This window comes from Theropithecus gelada, chromosome 4, assembly GCF_003255815.1.
Source record: "Theropithecus gelada isolate Dixy chromosome 4, Tgel_1.0, whole genome shotgun sequence".
In the NCBI taxonomy this organism is placed as follows: domain Eukaryota; kingdom Metazoa; phylum Chordata; class Mammalia; order Primates; family Cercopithecidae; genus Theropithecus; species Theropithecus gelada.
In genome coordinates, this window is record NC_037671.1 from 10228282 (window position 1) to 10249102 (window position 20821).

General features: G+C 44.7%; 2 protein-coding genes across 5 annotated transcripts in view; both read right to left on the reverse strand.

The window, feature by feature from the left end:
• Positions 1-4087, reverse strand: part of SSR1 (signal sequence receptor subunit 1) — a 44133-nt gene extending 40046 nt beyond the window's left edge. For 3 of the 4 annotated variants that reach the window (XM_025384136.1, XM_025384138.1, XM_025384137.1), the window contains exons 1-2: positions 3811-4087; positions 654-766 (exon numbers count right to left, since the gene is read on the reverse strand). In XM_025384136.1, the coding sequence (XP_025239921.1) occupies positions 654-766; positions 3811-3889 (192 nt within the window). In that variant the 5' untranslated portion in view covers positions 3890-4087. The remainder of the gene's footprint in view (positions 1-653; positions 767-3810) is intronic. The other variant, XM_025384139.1, reaches the window with a different exon arrangement.
• A 14092-nt stretch (positions 4088-18179) lies between these two features.
• Positions 18180-20821, reverse strand: part of CAGE1 (cancer antigen 1) — a 60762-nt gene continuing 58120 nt past the window's right edge. The window contains exon 14 of the mRNA XM_025384134.1: positions 18180-18414. Within this exon, the coding sequence (XP_025239919.1) occupies positions 18349-18414 (66 nt within the window). The 3' untranslated portion in view covers positions 18180-18348. The remainder of the gene's footprint in view (positions 18415-20821) is intronic.

Below are 20821 nucleotides of genomic sequence, written 5' to 3' on the forward strand. Positions count from 1 at the left end.
TGGCCTGGGTAACAAAGCAAGACCCTGTCTCTACAAAAAAAAATTACAACAATTAGCTGGGCTTGTTGGGGCATGACTGTAGTCCTAGCTACTCAGGAGAATGAGGCAAGAGGATCACTTGAGCCCAGGAGTTCGAGGGTGCAGTGAGCTATGCTCATGCCACCACACACCACCCTGGGCAACAGAGCAAGTCTCTGTCTCTAAAATAAACAAGTAAGGATAAATTCTAGATGTATGATTGATGGTTTCGCTGTGTCCCCAGCCAAATCTCATCTTGAAGTGTAGTTCCTATAATCCCCACATTGTGGGAGGAACCTGGTGGGAGGTAAATGAATCATGGGGGATGGTTACCTCCATGCTGTTCTTGTGATAGTGAGCTCTCACAAGATCTGATGGTTTTTATAAGGGGCTTTCCCCACCCTTTGCTCTGCACTTCTCCTTGCTGGCACCATGTGAAGAAGGACATGTTTGCTTCCACCTCTGCCATGATGGTAAGTTTCCTGAGGCCTCCCCAGTCATGCTGAACTATGGATCAATTAAACCTCTTTCCTTTGTAAATTACCCAGTCTTGGGTATGTCTTTATTAGCAGCATGAGAACAGATTAATACAATTACATACATTTTACATATATTAAATAGTATATAACACTAACCAAATCTGTGGGTTCATCTTCTTCTACCTCGGCTTCATCATCTTCATCCTCAATTATAGAATCTTCTACTGTTTCTTCATCCTCTGTAAGATCTTGTGCCACTGCTAATGAGCCTAATGATAAAATACAGAAAAAGCAGTTAACCTTTACTCTGGAATACTACTTTTTTTTTTTTTTTTTACTATCAGGTATAGGCAAAAAAAATCTTCCCTTGGACTAACAGAATCTCCCAGTTCACCTGAATGATGCCAATTACAATGCATCTAAGAATATCTGTATTTTATTTTACTAGAAGTCTTAACAACTGCATTTTTTTTTTTTTTTTGAGACAGGGTCTCGCTCTGATGCCTAGGTGGGAATACAGTTGTGCAGTTATAGCTCTCACTGCAGCCTCGAACTCCTGGGCCCAAGTGATCCCTCCACCTCAGCTTCCTGGGTAGCTAGGACTTCCTGGGTAGCTAGGGAGGTAGGCATGAACCACTGTTCCCTGCCTGCACATTTTTAAAGGAAAATGTGGTTTAATTTCAAAAAGTGCCCAACAGATGGAAAAATGAATGGCACAAACTAAAGATGCCTTGAAGCACAAAGAACTTCAAGCAATTTTGTTAAGCAAATTAAGGAAAATAATTTTTTTGCAAAAGTAAGAAACTTCTAAATGTAATCCCGGTCATTAATGACATAAAGCAAACTAAACAACCCCTACCTTTAAAAGAAAATAGCATTCTTGGTCAGGCGCGGTGGCTCACGCCTGTAATCTCAGCACTTTAGAAGGCTGAAGCAGGTGAATTACTTGAGGTCAGGAGTTCGAGACCAGCCTGACCAGTATAGTGAAACCCCGTCTCTACTAAAAATACAAAAACTAGCCCGGTGTGGTGGCATACACCTGTGGTCCCAGCTACTCCAGAGGCTGAGGCAGGAGAATTGCTTGAACCTGGGAGGCAGAAGTTGCAGTGAGCGGAAATCGCACCACTGCACTCCAGCCTGGGCGACACAGCAAGACGTCTCAAAAAAAAAAAAAAAAAAAAGCATTCTTAAGTTCTATGTAGGAAACACTGTTATCAGAGGTGACTACAGCTGAAACTCTTAGAACTTGACAGCCTGTGAGTCCAAGAAACAAATATATCCGTGGTAAAAACTGGCTTGCACGAAAAACATTGTTTAGTAAAAACGGTACGGGCAGCTTCAGGGTTGATAGCAAAGAAAGAATCCAATTATTTTTGCATGTGGCTTCAAACATGTTTTATGGCATTTTATTTTTCTCAAACTTACTGTTACAAAGTAGAGTTATAATGCAAAAAAAAAAAAAATAAATTACAGTTTCATAGATAACAGTACTCTAAGTAAATCACATTCTATCTATTTCAGGCAAAACCCTAAAAAGAATTTCAAAGTTCTAGTGTCTTCCAACATCTCTCAGACAAAATGATGATGTGGCAATTCTGTGGAGGAAAAACATGGGAAGGGAAGCGTGTTTTTACCCAGGAGAAACAGCTTACATCAAGGACCATGCATTTTCAGTCTTTTCCATGTCTTTGAGTTCTCACTGGTCGCTAAGATTTATTGCAAAATATTAAAGAACACTGAACCATGCATTATGAACTGAAGAGATTTCACTGCTTGCTAAACAAAGACTAAAAATAGTGCATTCATAACTTATAAGTCCTTTTGAAAAACCAGTAAGAAAAATATCCATGTCTGACATAGTAATTTCAAGTTGTAAATTTGAGCACTTTGGAATATAAAGGTCTTTCATGGATATTAAACACTTTTATTATTTTAATGTTAACCAATAACAATTTTGTCCCTATGAAGTCTAACAGTCTTCATTCAGCTGGAAAAAACTGAACAAACATTTTAAAAGAAAAACCGTTACTCACAAAAAATGTTTACAAGATAGTAATTCAGTTTAGATAATGAATTGATGCTTCTTGAAAGTTTTTACAACTTGAAAATAGTTCTAAATAGTTCTAAAACGAAATCTACATTTGTCAAGTTTTTTTTTTAAGTAAGCTTAAAGAGAACCAGCAAACGACTCCCAAAGGAAAAGAATCTTGTTAAACCTGCAGATGAACGCATTAACAGTTTTTTCATTCTCCCACTTGGTTTTCTAGCCATTAAACAGAAGCCAGTCACTTCACTTTTCATTGCAAAACAACTCCTGGATACCTGTCACTACCGTTAAGACACACAGCTTGCTTAAACTTACAGAATGAAAGGGAATTCTAGTGCTTAGTCAGACTAATTATTTCACTTTGCAAATTAGAAAGTCGAAGTTCATGACAAAACCCGGGCAGGAAGTCAAGTTGCCTCATTTTTATATTTTGCTAAGTTACTTTCACACTTAACTGCTGGGTTAATTGTTGGAAAGAATAAATCTATATATTAAAAACACTCGAAGTAGGCTACATTTTTTCAGCACAACACGATGCTTCCACAAACAAAAAACTGCTCCATGAAAAGAAAAGGAGAGGAAGAAGGCAGAAGTAAGGGAGACATCCCAAAGGGATTCTTCAGTCCGCTTGGCAGCAGGGGCCGATAACAGGGGTGACGACGAGGTAGTTTTTCTGAAATCATAGTAACACAAACGGGTCAAGCAGGGGGTGAACGAGGCAGGTGACCATTAAAAAAGGCACTCTGATGGCTTAGATGTGTCGAAAACAAGAGTTTTAGCAAATGAATGAAGACGGACTCGCGGCGTGGAAGCTAAAGACACGTCAGCCCTGAGCACTAGGGGCTGGGGGTGGAGCGGAGCCGGAGGCGGCCAAAAGAAACAGCCCGGCTGCGGCGCGCTCGGAGCGCAGCCGTGGCCAGAGCCCCCTCGCCTCCTCCTGCAGCCGAGGACCCTTCAGTTCTGGACGCTCCTGCAGGCGCGGGTCCAGGGCCAGAGAAGCAAGCCCAGCCCTCGGCCGGCCACGAAGCAAGGTCGCCCGGACATGGCCCCGCACTCCGCGTGCAAGGGACAGGCCACAGCGGGGTCTCCAGCGCCCGCGGGGGCCCCTGCTGCTACGAGCCTAGGCTTGGGGAGAGGGCGGAGAGAGGCCAGCGGAGTGGACACGGACCCCGGGACCCGGAGCGGCCACCGCCTCCAACTTCAAACTTGCCGTCACTGGCATCTCCTTCCTAGCCATCCCCCTCCGCACACTCTCCTTAGCCTCACCTCTGGGGCCGCCTCGGAACAAGACAGTGGCAGGGAACACGAGCAGGAGAAGCAGCAGCAAGCGGGGGAGGAGTCTCATGGCGCTGCCGGTCCAGTGTCCAGTCTCCGTCCGGGGGGGCTCTCGGCTGCTCCGGCGGTAATGGCGTTACTCTTCATCCGGGCTCCGGGAGGCGAGGGGCGGGACACGTACCACGCACGGGCCTTCGCCACGCCCCTCCCCTGAACGGGAAACGCCGCCGACGTGGCTGCTCAGCGCGGAGACTTAGGGAGAGCCGGCCGCCCGGAAGTCACGTGGCCGGCTGCTGGCCTCTCTGTGGCTCCCGCGAGAGTCCGCCTTCCGCCGCAGTTGCTGGCCGGCAGCCTGCGGTTGGCCGATCTTTCCGCCCAGTCCTTTACTCCCAATTAGTTAGCATTGTCAGTGGTTAGTGTATTTGAATGACGATCCTCTTGATAACGGCGATGTAAAGAACATGAGCTGCCTTTATGTGGCATTTAAAAGCAAAAAAAATTTTTGGAAGAGAGGACATCGTTCAAAGGCAAAACCATGAAAATACACAGTGGAAAATCTTTGTCTGCCCACACCCTCTCCCATGGTTAAGTAATGACAATTCTTAAAATTATTATTTTTATTTTTTTGAGACGAAGTCTTGCTCTGTCGCCCAGGCTCGAGTTCAGTGGCGCAATCTTGGTTCATTGCAACCTCCACCTGCTGGGTTCAAGCGATTCTCCTGCGTCAGCCTCCTAAGCAGCTGGGACTGCAGGCACGCGCCACCATGCCCGGCTAATTTTTATATTTTTATATTTTTACTGGAGATGGGGTTTCACCATGTTGGCCAGACTAATCTTGAACTCCTGACCTCAGGTGATCCACCCGCCTGGGCCTCTCAAAGTGCTGGGATTACAGGTGTGAGCCACTGCGCCTGGTCAGCAATTCTTAAATTTGTATGTGACATTCCAGAATTATAAGTCACCTAAACAGTGCCTGGTATGTAGTCAGCATTTGTAACTACACAACAGGTCCAGCAATGGCTGTCCAATTTTCTTTAGTTTCTTTCTCATCTATTTTGGATTTGAGTTGCTGGAGTAATATAGCAGTTCATGAAATTAATCTGAATATTAGGTAATCTTGGACTGGACCAGTGTGAGATGTCATAAAGATGAGGAAATAAATCATGTGCTTACTATTGTGTCACCTCCTTAAACTGTGCTTTTTCATTTAATTTTCTAAACATCTCTATGAGCTGGATATTATTTACTGAGGAGAAAACAGACCCAGAGAGGTTAGTAATTTACTCAAGGCTTCAAAAAGCTAGCAAATGGCAGATGCAAGATTTGATCAAGGCTATCTGTTTCCAGATTCCATACACTACTGGTCTAGGACATCTGCTGTTCTACTCCTGCATTGTTTCTGCTTCAGGTCTCCTTGTCCTGGGGCTATAAATGCAGTTGGGAGCCACTGCCACCACTATCTACTTCTGTCTGCTAAAGTCACAGCCTGAAGATGCTGGGCTGAATCAACCCAATTCCACTCTGCCAGAGCACCAGTGGCACCACTGCTGTGTTGCTGCTGCTACTAGAGCGCCCAGCAGAAGTGGAGGGCCTCCTCTCACTTTGTTGCTGCCTCTGCTCCTGTGCATGCTACCAATGCTGCCACTCTATGTCAGGACTACCAGGGCTGCTGACCCTGTTTTGAGATGACTGAACCTTGCTGAGTTCTCCACTGACTCAGAATAATCTCCCTCCCGTACTCTGAGGCACCGTTTCATGAGTTTCAAATGCGACCTGCTCTGAGGTTGTTGACGTCTGACAGGTGTTTTGACAAATACATCTTTAACTTGCTACTCTCTCCTAACACCAGAAACAAATTGATGGGGACTGTAATAGATGGTGAAGTTACAGACCTCATGCTGTACTCAAAATCACAGCTGCTCTCCATCATGGCACCACCGTGTCTTACTGGCTTGCTTTCCTTATTCAGAGGACTGATTACGGAAGGGGACAACGTCTCATTCTTTATGGTAAAGAGATTCCTAGTAGATCTGTCTCACGGGTTCTCAGATGTTTAGATGTAGCCTGAACATGTAAGGATAATTTAGTGTAGGCTTAACCTGGGCCTTCCACTCCAATGATGATGTCATCAATCGATTACTAACAGATTTTATTTGGGACTTGAATTTTACACAACCAGCTACAACTGGTGCAGCAGGAAAAATAAAGTGTGCCTACTCTAGATATTACTGATGTGATGAATTTAGGCAAAATAAGAACATGTAAACGGAAAACAGACCTGTGTGACTGTCCAGTTAGTATTTAAAAACGACAGCTGTGCTGGGTGCAGTGGCTCACACCTATAATCCCAGAACTTTGGGAGGCCGAGGCGGGTGGATCATGAGGTCAGGAGATCCAGACTATCTTGGCTAACACAGTGAAAACCCGTCTCCACTTAAAAAAATACAAAAAAATCAGCCAGGCACGGTGGCGGACACCTGTAGTCCCAGCTACTCGGAAGGCTGAGGCAGGAAAATGGCGTGAACCTGGGAGGCGGAGTTTGCAGTGAGTCGAGGTTGCGCCACTGCACTCCAGCCTGGGCGACAGAGTGAGACTCCGTTTCAAAAACAAAACAGGCAGCTGTGATCAAGGACGTAAGGGGCTAGCCCTGACCAGTGTGCTCACCAATTCTGCATCACTGTGATCCACATTCTCCCTATAAGCAGCAGCTTTTCCTTGGTGTCCACCCAGAGCTCTCTGCCCTAATTGGTTCCAATCCTTAATTTATGGAATTATGAATTCCACCTACTAATTTAACTCTTTCCAAATCTTTCCCCATGTCTACACTAATCTCTTTGAAGGAATTTATTTTCAGGGGATAGTCCATATCCTGGTGACTCTCCTTCATAGTGAGAGGTGACAACGTGCTAGCAGCCCTTGCTCTCGGCGCCTCCTCCGCCTCGGCGTCCACTCTGGCGGCGCTTGAGGAGCCCTTCAGCACGCCACGGCACTGTGGGAGTCCCTCTCTGGGCTGGCCGAGGCCGGAGCCTCCTCCCTCTGCTTGCGTGGAGGTGTGGAGGGAGAGGCGCAGTCGGGAACCGGGACTGCGCGCGGCGCTCACGGGCCAGCGCGAGTTCCGGCGGGCGCGGGCTTAGTGGGCCCCGCACACGGAGCGGCAGGGGGGCGCCGCCGCCCAGGGCAGTGAGGAGCTTAGCACCCGGGTCAGCAGCTGCGGAGGTTGCGCCAGGTCCCCCAACACTGCCGGCCCGCATGCACCACGCTCGAATTCTCCCCAGGACTCAGCCGCCTCCCCGGGGGCAGGGTTCGGGACCTGCAGCCCGCCGTGTCCAAGACCCCCTCTACGGTGGGCTCCTGCACCGCCCGAGTCTCCCCGACGGGCGCCAACCCCCTGCTCCGTGGCGCCTAGTCCCATCGACCGCCCAAGGGCTGAGAAGCGCTGCCGCGGGTCGCGACTGGCGTGCAGCTCTGCCTGCAGCCCTGATGCAGGCTCCATTAGCTGAAGCCAGCTGGTCTCCTGACTCCTGTGGGGCCTTGGAGAACCTTTATGTCTAGCTAGGGGATTGTAAATACACCAATCAGCACTCTGTGTTTAGCTCAGGGTTTGTAAATACACCAATCAGTACTCTGTGTCTAGCTCAAGGTTTGTAAATACACCAATTGGCATTCAGTATCTAGCTAACCTAGTGGGGACTTGGAGAACTTTTCCATCTAGCACTCTGAATCTAGCTCAAGGATTGTAAACACACCAATCGGCACTCTGTCAAAACAGACCAATCAGCTCTCTGTAAAATGGACCAATCAGCGCTCTGTAAAATAGACCAATCAGCTCTCTGTAAAGTGGACCAATCAGCAGGATGTGGGTGGGGTCAGATAAGGGAATAAAAGCAGGCTGCTGGCGCCCACAGTGGTGATGTGTTTGGGTTTTCTGAAGTGTTGAGGCTGTTTTGCTGCCTGTTTGGTTCCAGGTTGTAATTGAGCTGTGATGCCGTGAAGGTTTGTAGCTTTTCTCGTGAGGCTCTGGAGCCCTTGTACTCACCAGGAGTGAGACTACGAACACATCTGAAATGAATAAACTCTAGATTACCGTTTTTAAGAACTGTAGAACACTCAGCCTGAGGGTCTGTGGCTTTATTCTTTAAGTCAATGAGACCAAGAACCGACTAATTCTAGACGCAATAGAACTCGGACAAATCCTGTAGTTGATTCTACACATCTGTCATTTGAGCAGAGCATTCTTTCTCTTTGATAACTTATAATTTCTCTTAAGTACTTACACACTCACAAATGTAAGTACTCCTGTGTTCTTTTATACCCCCACGAAGTAACTGTGGCCAAGAAACTTCCCTCATGTTTATTTTTTTGAGATGGGAGTCTTGCTCTGTCACCCACGTTGGAGTGCAGTGGCACGATCTTGGCTCATGGCAACCTCTGTCTTCTGGGTTCAAGCGATTCTCCTGCCTCAGCTTCCAGAGTAGCTGGGATTACAGGTACACATCACCACGCCCGGTTAATTTTTGTATTTTCAGCAGACGACGTTTTACCATGTTAAGCTGGTCTTGAACTCCTAACCTCAAGTGATCCACCCCCGCCTTGGCCTCCCAAAGTGCTGGGATTACATGTGTGGGACACTACACCCAGCCGCTCATGTCCTTTAAATCTTTGCACAATTGTAACCTCAGTGAGGCTTACCATGAGCTCTGCTTTAAAATTCCAACCCTCCTGCCCCCACATTCTGCATTTTCTTCTGTTCTCTTGTTCATAGCACTGATTATCTTTTCTCACAATATAGTTCAGCCTGTCTCCTGTTGGACGTGAACATCTTGTGGCCAGGGAGTTTGGGTCTTAATGTTATAGAAGGGTGCCTGATACCCAGTGTGAACTCAGTATTTGTTAAATCAATGAAGGTACAGTGTTGTTACAAGTCACATCTTTCCTCCATAAGTTTGAACCCAGGTTTGTTTGTAAACCTAATAAGAAAGGAAAAAACATTGAGCAAAGAACCCCAAAAACGTTACATTTATTATAGATAAGCAAAGGCGTAAGCATTCTTTCATGTAGCAAGGGCAAAAAAAAAAAAAAAAAAATTGGCTTTTGTGTACTATACCTTCATGGAAAAAAATTCCTTTATAATCCTTATGAAAAGAGGGTACTCATGGGAAAGGAAACAAGAAGTAAGAACGACTTTAAAGGGAGTGCTGGCTCTCCAGCCCACCTCCTTGCTTAGGAAGGCTTCCAGTCCTTCCCCAGCACATACTTCATAGAAAAGAACAGATGAAGTCATAACTACCTGATCACTCACCACAAAATCCCCCACTTTCATTCTTATGCTCAGGCTGTGCTTTTTTTTTTTTTTTTTTTTTTTTGGAGATAGGGTCTGGCTCTGTCTCCCAGGCTGTGCAGTAAAACAATCATAGCTCATTGTAACCTTGAACTCCTGGGTTCAAGTAAATTGTCCTGCCTCAGTCTCCCAAGCAGCTAAGACTACAGGCACACCACCATGCCCAGTTAATTTTTTTTTTTTTAAGAGGTGGGGTCTTGCTATGTTGTCCAGGCTGGTCTCCAATTCCTGGCCTCTAGCAATCCTCCCACCTTGGCCTCCCAAAGTGCTGGGATTACAGGTGTGAGCCATCAGTCCTTTCAGTTACAATAAAACGACGTTTAGAGGCCCATCAAAGGCCAACCACCATTTGTGGTTTAGATCCCATCTCCTGCTCAAGGACATGTGATTCTGAAAATAACCCCCTCTTTTCTCCCTCCTTTCTCCCTCACAATACATTTCTAGTTCTCTAATTCATTATTTGAACATCAACATACAAATATAATATTCCCTGTCTTAAAAAAACAAACTCTCTCGGCCTCAGTTCCCCTTCAGCAATAGTCTAATTTCTCTGCTCCCTGACACAGTAAAGCATCAGTATTTTACCCCTCCATTTTCTTCTCAGCCTATTCCAACTGTGTTCTTATTTGTAACACTTCACTAAAATTTGTTAGGTCTAATGGCCCTCATGTGAGCCTTTCCTCCTCTCATTCTTGAGCAGTTGTGTCTCTAGGCTCAACGACATCCATGCGCTGCTGGTTTTCCTTCCACCTCAGCGACCCCTCCTCCTCCTCTGCTCGGCATCTAAATATAGGCCTTCTAGAATGGGCACACCGTCTACTCTCTGTGTCTACAGGTTCTGTATTCTTGGATTCAACCGACTGCAGATCAAAAATATGGGAAAACAAATAAAAATCAATAAAGATACAAAAAATATAGTGTCACAATTTACATAGCATTGATGCTATGTTAGGTATTATAAGTAATCTAGAGATGATTTAAAGTACATGGAAGGGTGTGTGTAGGTTATGTGCAAATAGTATGTCTTTTTTTTTTTTTTTGAGATGGAACCTCGCTGTCACTCAGGCTGGAGTGCACTGGCCCCATCTTGGCTCACTGCAAGCTCCGCCTCCCGGTTTCACACCATTCTCCTGCCTCAGCCTCCCGAGTAGCTGGGACTACAGGCACCCGCCACCACACCAGGCTAATTTTTATATTTTTAGTAGAGACGGGGTTTCACCGTGTTAGCCAGGATGGTCTCGATCTCCTGACCTTGTGATCCACCCATCTCGGCCTCCTAAAGTGCTGGGATTACAAGCGTGAGCCACCGTGCCCTGCCAAACAGTATGTCATTTTAAGGAACTTGAGAACCCGCAGATTTGGGTATACATTGGGGGTCTTGGAACCAGTCCCCCTTGGATACTGAGGGATAACTGTACTACATAAGACTGGGAAACTCACCTGCTTATATTCTGTAAGAGGCCTTAGAGGACACTCCATTTACCCAAGCGATGAGAAATGCGCCTGGTGACAGGGGCTGAGAAGACCATTGGTCAGCTCTGGAGGTCTGGGCTCAGGGCAAGAGATGCTGTTATGGAACTGCACTGATAGCAGTGGGAGTGAGGATGGGAATGGAGGCCAGATGGTGTCACCTAATGGCCAGCAACAATGTGGGCACACTGCTCACAATGAGCTGCAGGGTCAGAATAGGGGAGAGGGGCTGGGGAATGGGCAAGGGGAGTAACCTGTAGAGAGCTATGATAACAGCTGATAAAACACCTTCCTAGAGGCAAGACAAATGGGCACCCAATGAGAGCATTGCTTAGTTTATACAATTAAATAAATCTAGAGGCCGGACGCAGTGGCTCACGTCTGTAATCTCAGCACTTTGGGAGGCCAGGGCAGGTGGATCACGAGGTCAGGAGATTGAGACCATTCTGGCCAACATGGTGAAACCTCGTCTCTACTAAAAATACAAAAATTAGCGGGGCGTGGCGGTGCGTGCCTGTAGCCCCAGCTACTCAGGAGGCTGAGGCAGGAGAATCGCTTGAACCTAGGAGGTGGAGGTTCCAGTGAGCCGAGGTCACGCCACTGCAGTCCAGCCTGGGCGACAGAGCGACATTCCATCTAAAAAAAAAAAAAAGGAAAAATGAAATAAAGAAAAACCAGGAGGCTGAGGGCAGTCACCCCAATAAAAAGTTTTGATACTGCTGTGGTCTGAATGTGTCCCCTAAAACTCACATGTTGAAATTTAGAGCCCAATGTGATAACATTAAGAGGAGGAGCCTTTCGGAGGTGATTGTCTTGAAGTCAGAGCCCTCATGAATGAGGTTAGCAACCACATAAAAGGTCTGGAGAGAACTAGCTAGGCCCTTTTTGTCATTCTTTTTATTTTTTATTATATTATTTTTTGAGACAGAGTCTCACTCTGCCGACCAGGCTGGAGTACAGTGGTACAATCTCAGCTCACTGCAACCTCTGCCTCCCAGGTTCAAGTGATTCTTGTGCTTCAGCCTCCTGAGTAACTGGAATTACAGGCATGCGCCACCATAGCCAGCTAATTTTTGTATTTTTAGTAGAGACAAGGTTTCACCATGTTGGCCATGCTGGTCTTGAACTCCTGACTTCAAGTGATCCACCCACCTCAGCCTCCTGAAGTGCTGGGATTACAGGCATGAGCTACTGCACCCGGCCTGCCATTCTTTCTGCCATGTGAGGACACAGCATCCATCACCTCTGGTGGCCACAGCAATAAGGCACCATCTTGGAAGCAGAGAGCTGCCTTTACCAGACTCTGAACCTACTGGCACCTCGGTCTCAGATTTCTAACCTCTGAGACTGTGAGAAATAAATTTCTGTTCTTTTTGTTTGTTTGTTTTGAGACGGAGTCTCACTCTATAGCCAGGCTGGAATGCAGTGGCTCAATCTTGGCTCACTGCAACCTCTGCCTCCCGGCTTCAAGTGATTCTCCTGCCTCAGCCTCCTGTGTAGCTGGGACTACAGGCATGCGCCACCATGCCCAGCTAATTTTTGTATTTTTAGTAGAGATGGAGTTTCATCATGTTGGCCAGGATGGTCTCGATCTCTTGACCTCGTGATCTGCTTGCTTTGGCCTCCCAAAGTGCTGGCGTGAGCCACTGCACCTGGCCTAAATTTCTGTTCTTTATAAGTTACCCAGTCTCAGGTATTTTGTTGCAGCAGCAGGAACGAATTTAGACAGATCCCCTTTCTCCACTGGGCCTGACCCAGTTATCCAATTATCAATCCCAGAACTGAAGCAGAAATCAGGCTCCTATGACAAAGAGCCCTGAAGCACCACCACAACTGCCATTCAGTACTGAATATCTCATCCTTCCTCAAAGGGACCTATGGTCATTGACACACAATCATCATATATTGAGGAAGGCGGAACCTGCAGACCTTCTGAGGATTGTTAGGCACAGGGTGGAACTGACATTTTATCTAGGACCCAAAGTGCCAACACAGCCCCTTTTAGAGTAGGAGCATTTGGAGCCAGGTAATAAGTAGAGCCCCAGCCCAGATCCAGCCAACAGTGGGTTTTTCAGTCATCAGATCCATTCAAAGCTGGTCCCCAAGTGCAGATAGGATACATGGACATACTTGGTGGTTGAACGAACCCTCACATTAGTTCCCTGGTCTGTGGGGTAAGAACCAATAAGAGTATGAAAGGTGAAGCGGGAAGCTTCTGAAATTGCCACCACTACTCCCCTCCCCAGCCAAAATTAAAAAGTAAAAATACAACCCAATCGCATCAACGGGGAATGGTAGAGGTGTGTGTCACCTTCAAAAGGGTGGTGGTCTGTGTTAAATCCTGGTTTAATTTGCCAGCTCGTCCCTGCAAAAACTAGATAGTTCATGGGAGATGACAGCAGAATACGAAAACTTTTCCAGGTAGTAGCCCCGATGCCTCAAGCTCAAACACAGGAGTTGATCACAGTTTGTCCTACTAACCCTTCTCTTGCATGTTCCCCAGGAAGAAGGTTGATCGGAATCCTTGAGAAACATGGGGTGGGAGCAGTGACGGACTGCGAATAGGATGGAGGAAATTTGGGGGCACGGGTGATGGAAATATTCTAAAACTAGGTTGTGGTGATTATTGCATGACTCTATAAATTTGCTAAAAATCACTGAATTGTATACTTAAAATAGTTGAATTTTACAGCACATAAATCATCCCTCAATAAAGGGAAGAGTGTACGAAATATATTAGTTATAATAACTTGTGTACTTATGTACTATGGTTTTTATGCCTCTTCTTCCAGTTACCAACACTCTTTCATTAGGGCTGATCAAATCCTCCCATCAAACAAGTGAAGACGGTGAAGACATGCCCAGTGGAGTAGCTTTGCTATGAAATTTTGAAAATTGGAAACTCTTCTCCCAGCACCTTCTTCGGTCCTTGGCCCCATTTATAAAAATCCTCCACTGTATTATAGTGTTGAATTTTTACCATATTGTGCTCACTAGACTTTTATAAAAATATATTCTAACTCTTCTTCATGCACGCTTAACCTTGCTAAATACAGGATGATCTTTGTCCAGTTTCACAACTTACCCCTAAGGTGCAATCATAATTCATACTAATTCCCAAAGTCCTTTGCAGTTTTTTTTCAGACTGAATCTGCTAGATTTGAATTATATATGTGGCTCACTCTTACCAAGAGTTGCATTTATGTAGGCAAATGTTAACAATCTTTGAAAGATAGAACATAATATAGAAAACATTTATATCCTTAAGCAATATTAGCATAGTCCTGTAACTGTTCTTAAACTAGAGTTACTATGAACTTGATTTCCTAAAACAGATGTTATGGAGGAGCCAGGGCTTGAATCTGAATCTTATGATTCCCTGTCGAGTGCTCTTTTTCCTATTCCATACTATCTCCCCTGCGCTATAATTTAGGGAAGAATGTGCTAAGTGCCATTAAAAAGTCAGATAAAACAGAGGAAAGAGGCATTTCAGATGAGGATGAGGGTGATATCTGAATTAGACCTCAAAGGGTACAAATGTTTTAAATATGAGGTACTGCATGGTGGATGTGAAGAAAGGAGGACATTTAGTGGGCAAGGAAAGTGCATTCCCAAAAAAGGAAACAATATGGGGAAAGGCACAGAAGTTTGGGCCTAGAGCACGGAAGGCAATGAACACTGACTATGGAGTAAGGATTTGAAAACCTGTCCATAAAATAGATTTAAGTGAATTATGACATATATCCATGAAATAGCATACAACCTTTAAAAATCAGAGTTATGAAGACTGGAGATATCGGACAATAGTTATCAGAAACACTATGAGTTCAGATAACCTACTTAGGATAGTACATGAAAGTGCCTTGCAAACTGCAAATAACAATCTTTTGGAAGGTTTATAATGGGGAGTGAAAAGAGAGGAACCATGATAGCTTTAGAAAAGAAAAGGGTTGCAGGAAGGGCTTTTTTAAAGACTAGAGTAGGGTTCAATGAAGAGTTATAAAGTAAGGTATGAGAAGATATAAATGAGTGACGGAGGAAATCCTCAAGGAGATGGGATGGGCCAGAGTCAAGAGGACAAGAGATCAAACAGACCAGAGAAGAAAAGAGGAAAGTGTGTAAGTCCACAGATGGGGGAGGAAACTGCGTCCCCACGCAATCTCCTGTGGTGAGATCCAACAGTTTACTCCGTGAAGGCAGAAGCTGTGGCTATTTCCAGCTTTCACTTCTCTCTTTTATTCCCCTACTACAAGAAGAGAGTGACACTCCCAGCCATGAGCTCCCTGAACTTACCACGCCATGGCTTATGTTTGCCCTGAACATGCCTGTCCTGATTTCAGAGGAAGAGATGTCCCTGTCCCTAGGCTGTGCTGTGGAGCCTAGTCCCTCTTTTCTCCTCTGACACCTTGCTTTATCAATGATCCCTGCTCTCTGGAGCCTTCTCAGCATATACATAACTGCTTATTAAATACCTCCACTCAGATGCTTCACAGCTACCTCAAACTCAGGGTATCTCTCCCTACAAACCAGCTATCCCTCTTGTCTTCTCTACATCACTCATCAGAGCTCTGCTAGGCTTCCTAGACCCTTCTCTCTCCACTCCAACAGCTAACTAATAACCCCATCCTTTCCGTTTTACCTTTGAAATCACTCAGCATGCACATCTTCCTCTTTATTTCCACTGACACTATTTTAGTTACTAGTCTGTTTTTCTTGACTGTAGCACCGTATCAGTAGTTTAACTGGTACTCCTGATTCTAGCTTCATCCACCATCAACCTACCCTTTCTATCATTATTAGGGCAATCTTTCAAAAATGCACACCCCAACCACATCACTTCTCTACTTAAAACCTTTCAGAGTCTCTCATCAGAATAAAGTTCAAATTAATTATTTCCTTTTTTTTTTTTTTTTTTTGAGACAAGGTCCCACTCTGTTGCCCAGGCTACAGTACAGATTGCAATTCCAGCTCACTGCAGCCTTCCCAGCCTTGACTTCCTGGTCTCAAGTGATCCTCCTGCTTCAGCCTCCCGAGTAGCTGGGACTACAGGTGTGCACCAACATGTCCAGCTAGTTTTAAAAAATTTTTTGTAGAGATAAGGGTCTCACTATGTTGCCCAGGCTGATCTCAAATTCCTGGGCTCAAGTGATCTTCCTGCCTCAACTTCCGAAAGTGTTGGAATTACAGTTGTGACCACTGTGCCTGGCTAAGTTCAAATTTCTTAGTACAGCACAAAATGCTCCTCATGATCTTCTTCATCTCTGACCCTCTGAAGAGCTTGAGTTTTGGACATTAACTGTACTTCAGGGAATGTAACTGGCATCTCAGGCCTTCATGCTCTGAGCGTGCTCTTGCTTTCCTGTTGTCTTGAGATACCTCATCGGCTGTGAACATCTGGCTCAAGTGCCATCATTTCTGTAAAATCTTCCCTGAGGTTTTCTCACACAGTCCAGAGCCATTTCCTCCCATCATTACATCTTACATTGTTCTAGAATACTTTACTTATTTATCACCTCCTTAGGATCTTCATTTTTCTTTGTATCCTTGGCATCTGACACAGAGCCTGTCCCAGTGCTTATTGAAAGTCATTAAATGTTTATTGAAAGAAAGATGGGCTTAAATGCCACATCCTTGTGCCACACACCAAGGCAGGCACGTTCATTCTCAGACAACCTCTAGGTAAAACCCCATAGGTGTCTCATAATACACACATTGCATATAGCACTTATGCACACAGTCCTCTTCGCAATGTGTTAGTGCTTCCTTTCTACCTGTTTCATCACATTTGTGTGCAGATTTCTGGGGCTGCATTAGCCATCCTTCTCCTATCATATTTTCTCATTTTCCCTAGAAGATTCCGTGAAACTAATAATAATATCTCTTTTTAAAATATGAGTAACTTCCAAAGCTTTCAATGCTTCACTTTCTAAAATGAAACTACACTATTAGAGCTGCAACCCACTGTGCATTTCTCATGGTTTAATTTGTCATTCTAAATTTTAGAATTTGAAAAATTAAATATTTTTGTTTCAACATTCATATAAGACCTCTCTTATAGAATTCCTCAATAAAAATGACAACAATAATAATAGCTTTTATTTATTCACCACTTCCTTCAGGACCAGATATATACTCTACATAAATTTTCATCTTGTATTTATCTAATTTAAGTACAAAACTAACATGAGATAAAATAATTTTTCTCTTCCACCTAAGGTGTGTGTGTATATATATATACATATATACATATATATATTTAAAAAAATTTATTTATTGAGACAGGGTCTCACTCTGTTGCCCAGGCTGGAGTGCAGTGGTGAGATCTTGGTTCACTGCAGTCTCCGCCTCCCGGATTCAAGCAATTCTCCTGCCTCAGCCTCCCAAGTAGCTGGGACTACAGGCACTCACCACCATGCCCAGCTAATTTTTGTATATTCTTAGTAGAGACAGGGTTTCAACATGTTGACCAGGCTGGTCTCGAACTCCTGACCTCAAATGATCCACCTGCCTTGACCTCCCAAGGTGCTGGGATTACAGGCGTGAGTCACCGTGCCCAGTCGTAAGGCATATTTTGATCAATAGCTATACCTCCAGTCTGGTTTTGGGATTCATCAAAAGGATAATATGTATGTTAAATACATTTATTTTTCTAGTGCATCTCACAAAATCAGCTATCTCTGGCTCCTTTGTTTAAATTCAGAACTAATTCCTCAAAACTATGTTAAAGTGGAAATTATAAGGGTTAGGTCTTAAGAGCCAGTCCTTTCCTTTCATCTGGGTTTTTCTCTTTGTTTTGAGACAGGGTTTCACTCTGTTGTCTAGGCTAGAGTGCGGTGTATGATCATGGTGCACTGCAGCATCCTTCTGGGCTCAGGCCATCCTCCTGCCTTAGCAACTCCCCATCCCCACCTCCTTACCCCCACACCACACTCCCCTCCCCTGCCACCCAGTAAGCTGGGACAAGTGCTTGCCAGCATGCCTGGCTAATGTTTCTGATTTTTAGTAGAGATGAGCTCTTCCTATGTTGCCCAGGCTTTTTTTCTTTTTTATTTGAGACACAGTCTCGCTCTGTCACCTAGGCTGGAGTGCAGTGGCACGATCTCCGCTCACTGCAAGCTCCGCCTCCTGGGTTCACACCATTCTCCTGCCTCAGCCTCCCAAGTAGCTGGGACTACAGGCGCCCGCTACCATGCTCGTCTAATTTTTTGTATTTTTAGTAGAGACGTGGTTAGCCAGGATGGTCTCGATCTCCTGACCTTATGATCCGCTCGCCTCGGCCTCCCAAAGTGCTGGGATTACAGGTGTGAGCCACTGCACCTGGCCGCCCAGGCTTTTTTATCTGGGTTTTAATTCCAAAGGATTTCAGAGTTGGTGTCTTTTAAAATTTGGTTGGTATTATGAAGAATATGCCTGCCTGGACAGAAAAAGGATGTCTTGCAGAGGAAATAAAAAGTTGAAGTGAAATCCATGACTATTTTTGTGCATCATTAAAGGCCTGATAATATGGGAGTGGTATTCTGTGAAAATATTTGACAAAAAACCCACTGTATGTTTATGTTAAATAGAATATATTTGATTATTCACAGGAAGAAATTAGAAGTAATCGCATTTTTGGAATGTAAGACTTTACCATTTATACCGATTTTAATATATCATCTGCATGGATTGATTTGGCTAGCATATGTAGTAGTGACTCTTCCTGGAGTGGTTGACAAAAATGATTACTGTTTAATCTTCAGGCTTGTTTCATCTAAATCATTTCTATTTTCTTTAAATACAGCTGGCATCTAAAAATGAAAGGAAAAATGTTTTATAAGTTTTGGGGAAAGACTAACATTCAGTGACAGAACCCCTAAACAGCCAATTTTTGATTACATATGGAAAAGGGGTGCAAAGTAAGCCTATAGATAAGTGAATTCCATAGATAATATGAACACTATATTTTTTTTGTTTGTTTTGAGACAGAGTCTCGCTCGGTTACCCAGGCTGGAGTGCAGCGGTACAATCTCGGCTCACTCTGCCTCCCAAGTTCAAGTGATTCTCCTGCCTCTGCCTCCCAAGTAGCTGGGATTAGAGGTGCTCAACACCATGCCTGGCTAATTTTTGTATTTTTAGTAGAGACAGGGTTTCACCATGATGGCCAGGCTAGTCTCGAACTCCTGACCTCAAGTGATCTATCCACCTCAGCCTCCCAAAGTGCTGGGATTATATTTTTGATAGAGATGGGGTTTTGCCATGTTGTCCAGGCTGGCCTGGAACTCCTGACCTCAAGTGATCCACCCACCTCAGCTTCCCAAAGTGTTGGGATTACAGGTGCAAGCCACCACACCTGGTCTCCAACACTATATTTTAACTTATATTTTTGTTTGTTTCTTTCAACCTTTTTCCCACTAAGGAACACCATGAAGAACAAGGTGGACTGAGTTTCATCTTCCTTGGTTTGGTTGGCAGTTGACAGAATGTAGAAAAAATAATCTGAATAATCCAAAAGTGACTTACCAGCATGGCATAGTTAAGAATTGATAGTATTGGCTGGGTGTGGCAGCTTACACCTGTAATCCCAGCACTTTGGGAGGCTGAGGCAGGTGGATCACCTGAGGTCAGGAGTTCGAGACCAGCCTGACCAACATGGAGAAATCCTGTCTCTACCAAAAATACAAAATTAGCCAGGCGTGGTGGTGCATGTCTGTAATCCCAGCTACTCGGGAGGCTGAGGCAGAAGAATCACTTGAACCCGGGAAGTGGAGGTTGCAGTGAGCCAAGATCGCACCATTGCACTCCAGCCTGGGCAACAAGAGTGAAACTCCGTCTCAAAAAAAAAAAAAAAAAAAGAATTGATAGTATGAAGGCAGGCACCCTCTTAATTCAACTATGAGAAAAGCTGGGTCTCAATGGCAGCATATGGAGGCATGCCCTATTGAGTGCCTCCTCGTCCCCAAAGCTGTGTTACAAATAGGCCACGGCATTTATGAACATATCCACGTCCTGAAACGGGACAGAGGTGGCAGCAGTTGTGTCTGCTGTTTGGGATCACGCCAGCAAGTGTAGCATTGGTCCTGGGTCCCAAGTCTAACATTCACTCCTATTCAGTACCTTTTATGAGATCGGCAGTTGAGGATATCAAAATGAATATGAGACAATTCCTGTACTCAAAAGTTCTAGTCAAGTCAAAGGACATGCAAGCAGAGAACTGTAATGCTGTGTCATAGGTGCTATTATGTCAAATGGTACAGTGTGGGCACATGGGAGAAAGCAAGTCAGTTCCTTTTGGGAGACAGAGCAGGAAAGGCTTCAGAGAGGAGGCAGAGCTTGAGATGACAGGCGTTTGTGAGGTGGGAACTGAGTAAGTGAGAAAAAAGGAGCTGGAGAAGAACATACCAAGTAGGAGAAGCTGCATGAGCAATAAAAGGAAAGCACAGAAATAACATACCATGCATAAAGGTAGGGAGTCGAACCATGGTTATTAGAGGCTGAGAAAGGTAGTGAGGGGAGGATAGGGAGAAGTTAGTGACTGGATACAAAATTACAGCTAGATAGGAGGAATAAGTCCCAGTGTTCTATAGCACTGCAGGGTAACGAGAGTTAACAGCAATTTTTTAGATATTTTCAAATAGCTAGAAGAGAGGATTTTGAATCCTCCCAAAACAAAGAACTGATGAATGTCTGGAGTGACAGATTTGCTAATTACACTGATTTGATCATCACACGTTGTGTACATGCATGGAAATACTACTCTGTATCATGTGTGTGTGTGTGTGTGTGTGTGCATGTGTATATATATATATATATATATATTTAGAAGTTGTCTCTCTCTGTCACCTAGGCTGGAGTGTGGTGGTGAGATCTTGGCTCACTGCAACTTCTGCCTCTTGGATTCAAGCTATTCTCCTGCCTCAGCTGCCCAAGTAAGTGGGATTACAGGCACACGCCACCACACCTGGCTAATTTTCTGTATTTTTAATAGAGACAAGGTTTCACCATGTTGGTCAGGCTGGTCTTGAACTCCTGAACTCAAGTGATCCACCTGCCTCGGCCTCCCAAAGTGCTGGGATTACAGGTGTGAGCCACCATGCCCAGCCTGTATCCTATAAATATGTACAATTAATATGCTAACTAAAAAGAAAAGAAAAGAAAATCACATGTTTAGAAAGCTGCAATCGGTTAGACATGGCTGATATGCATGATGAGAAGGAG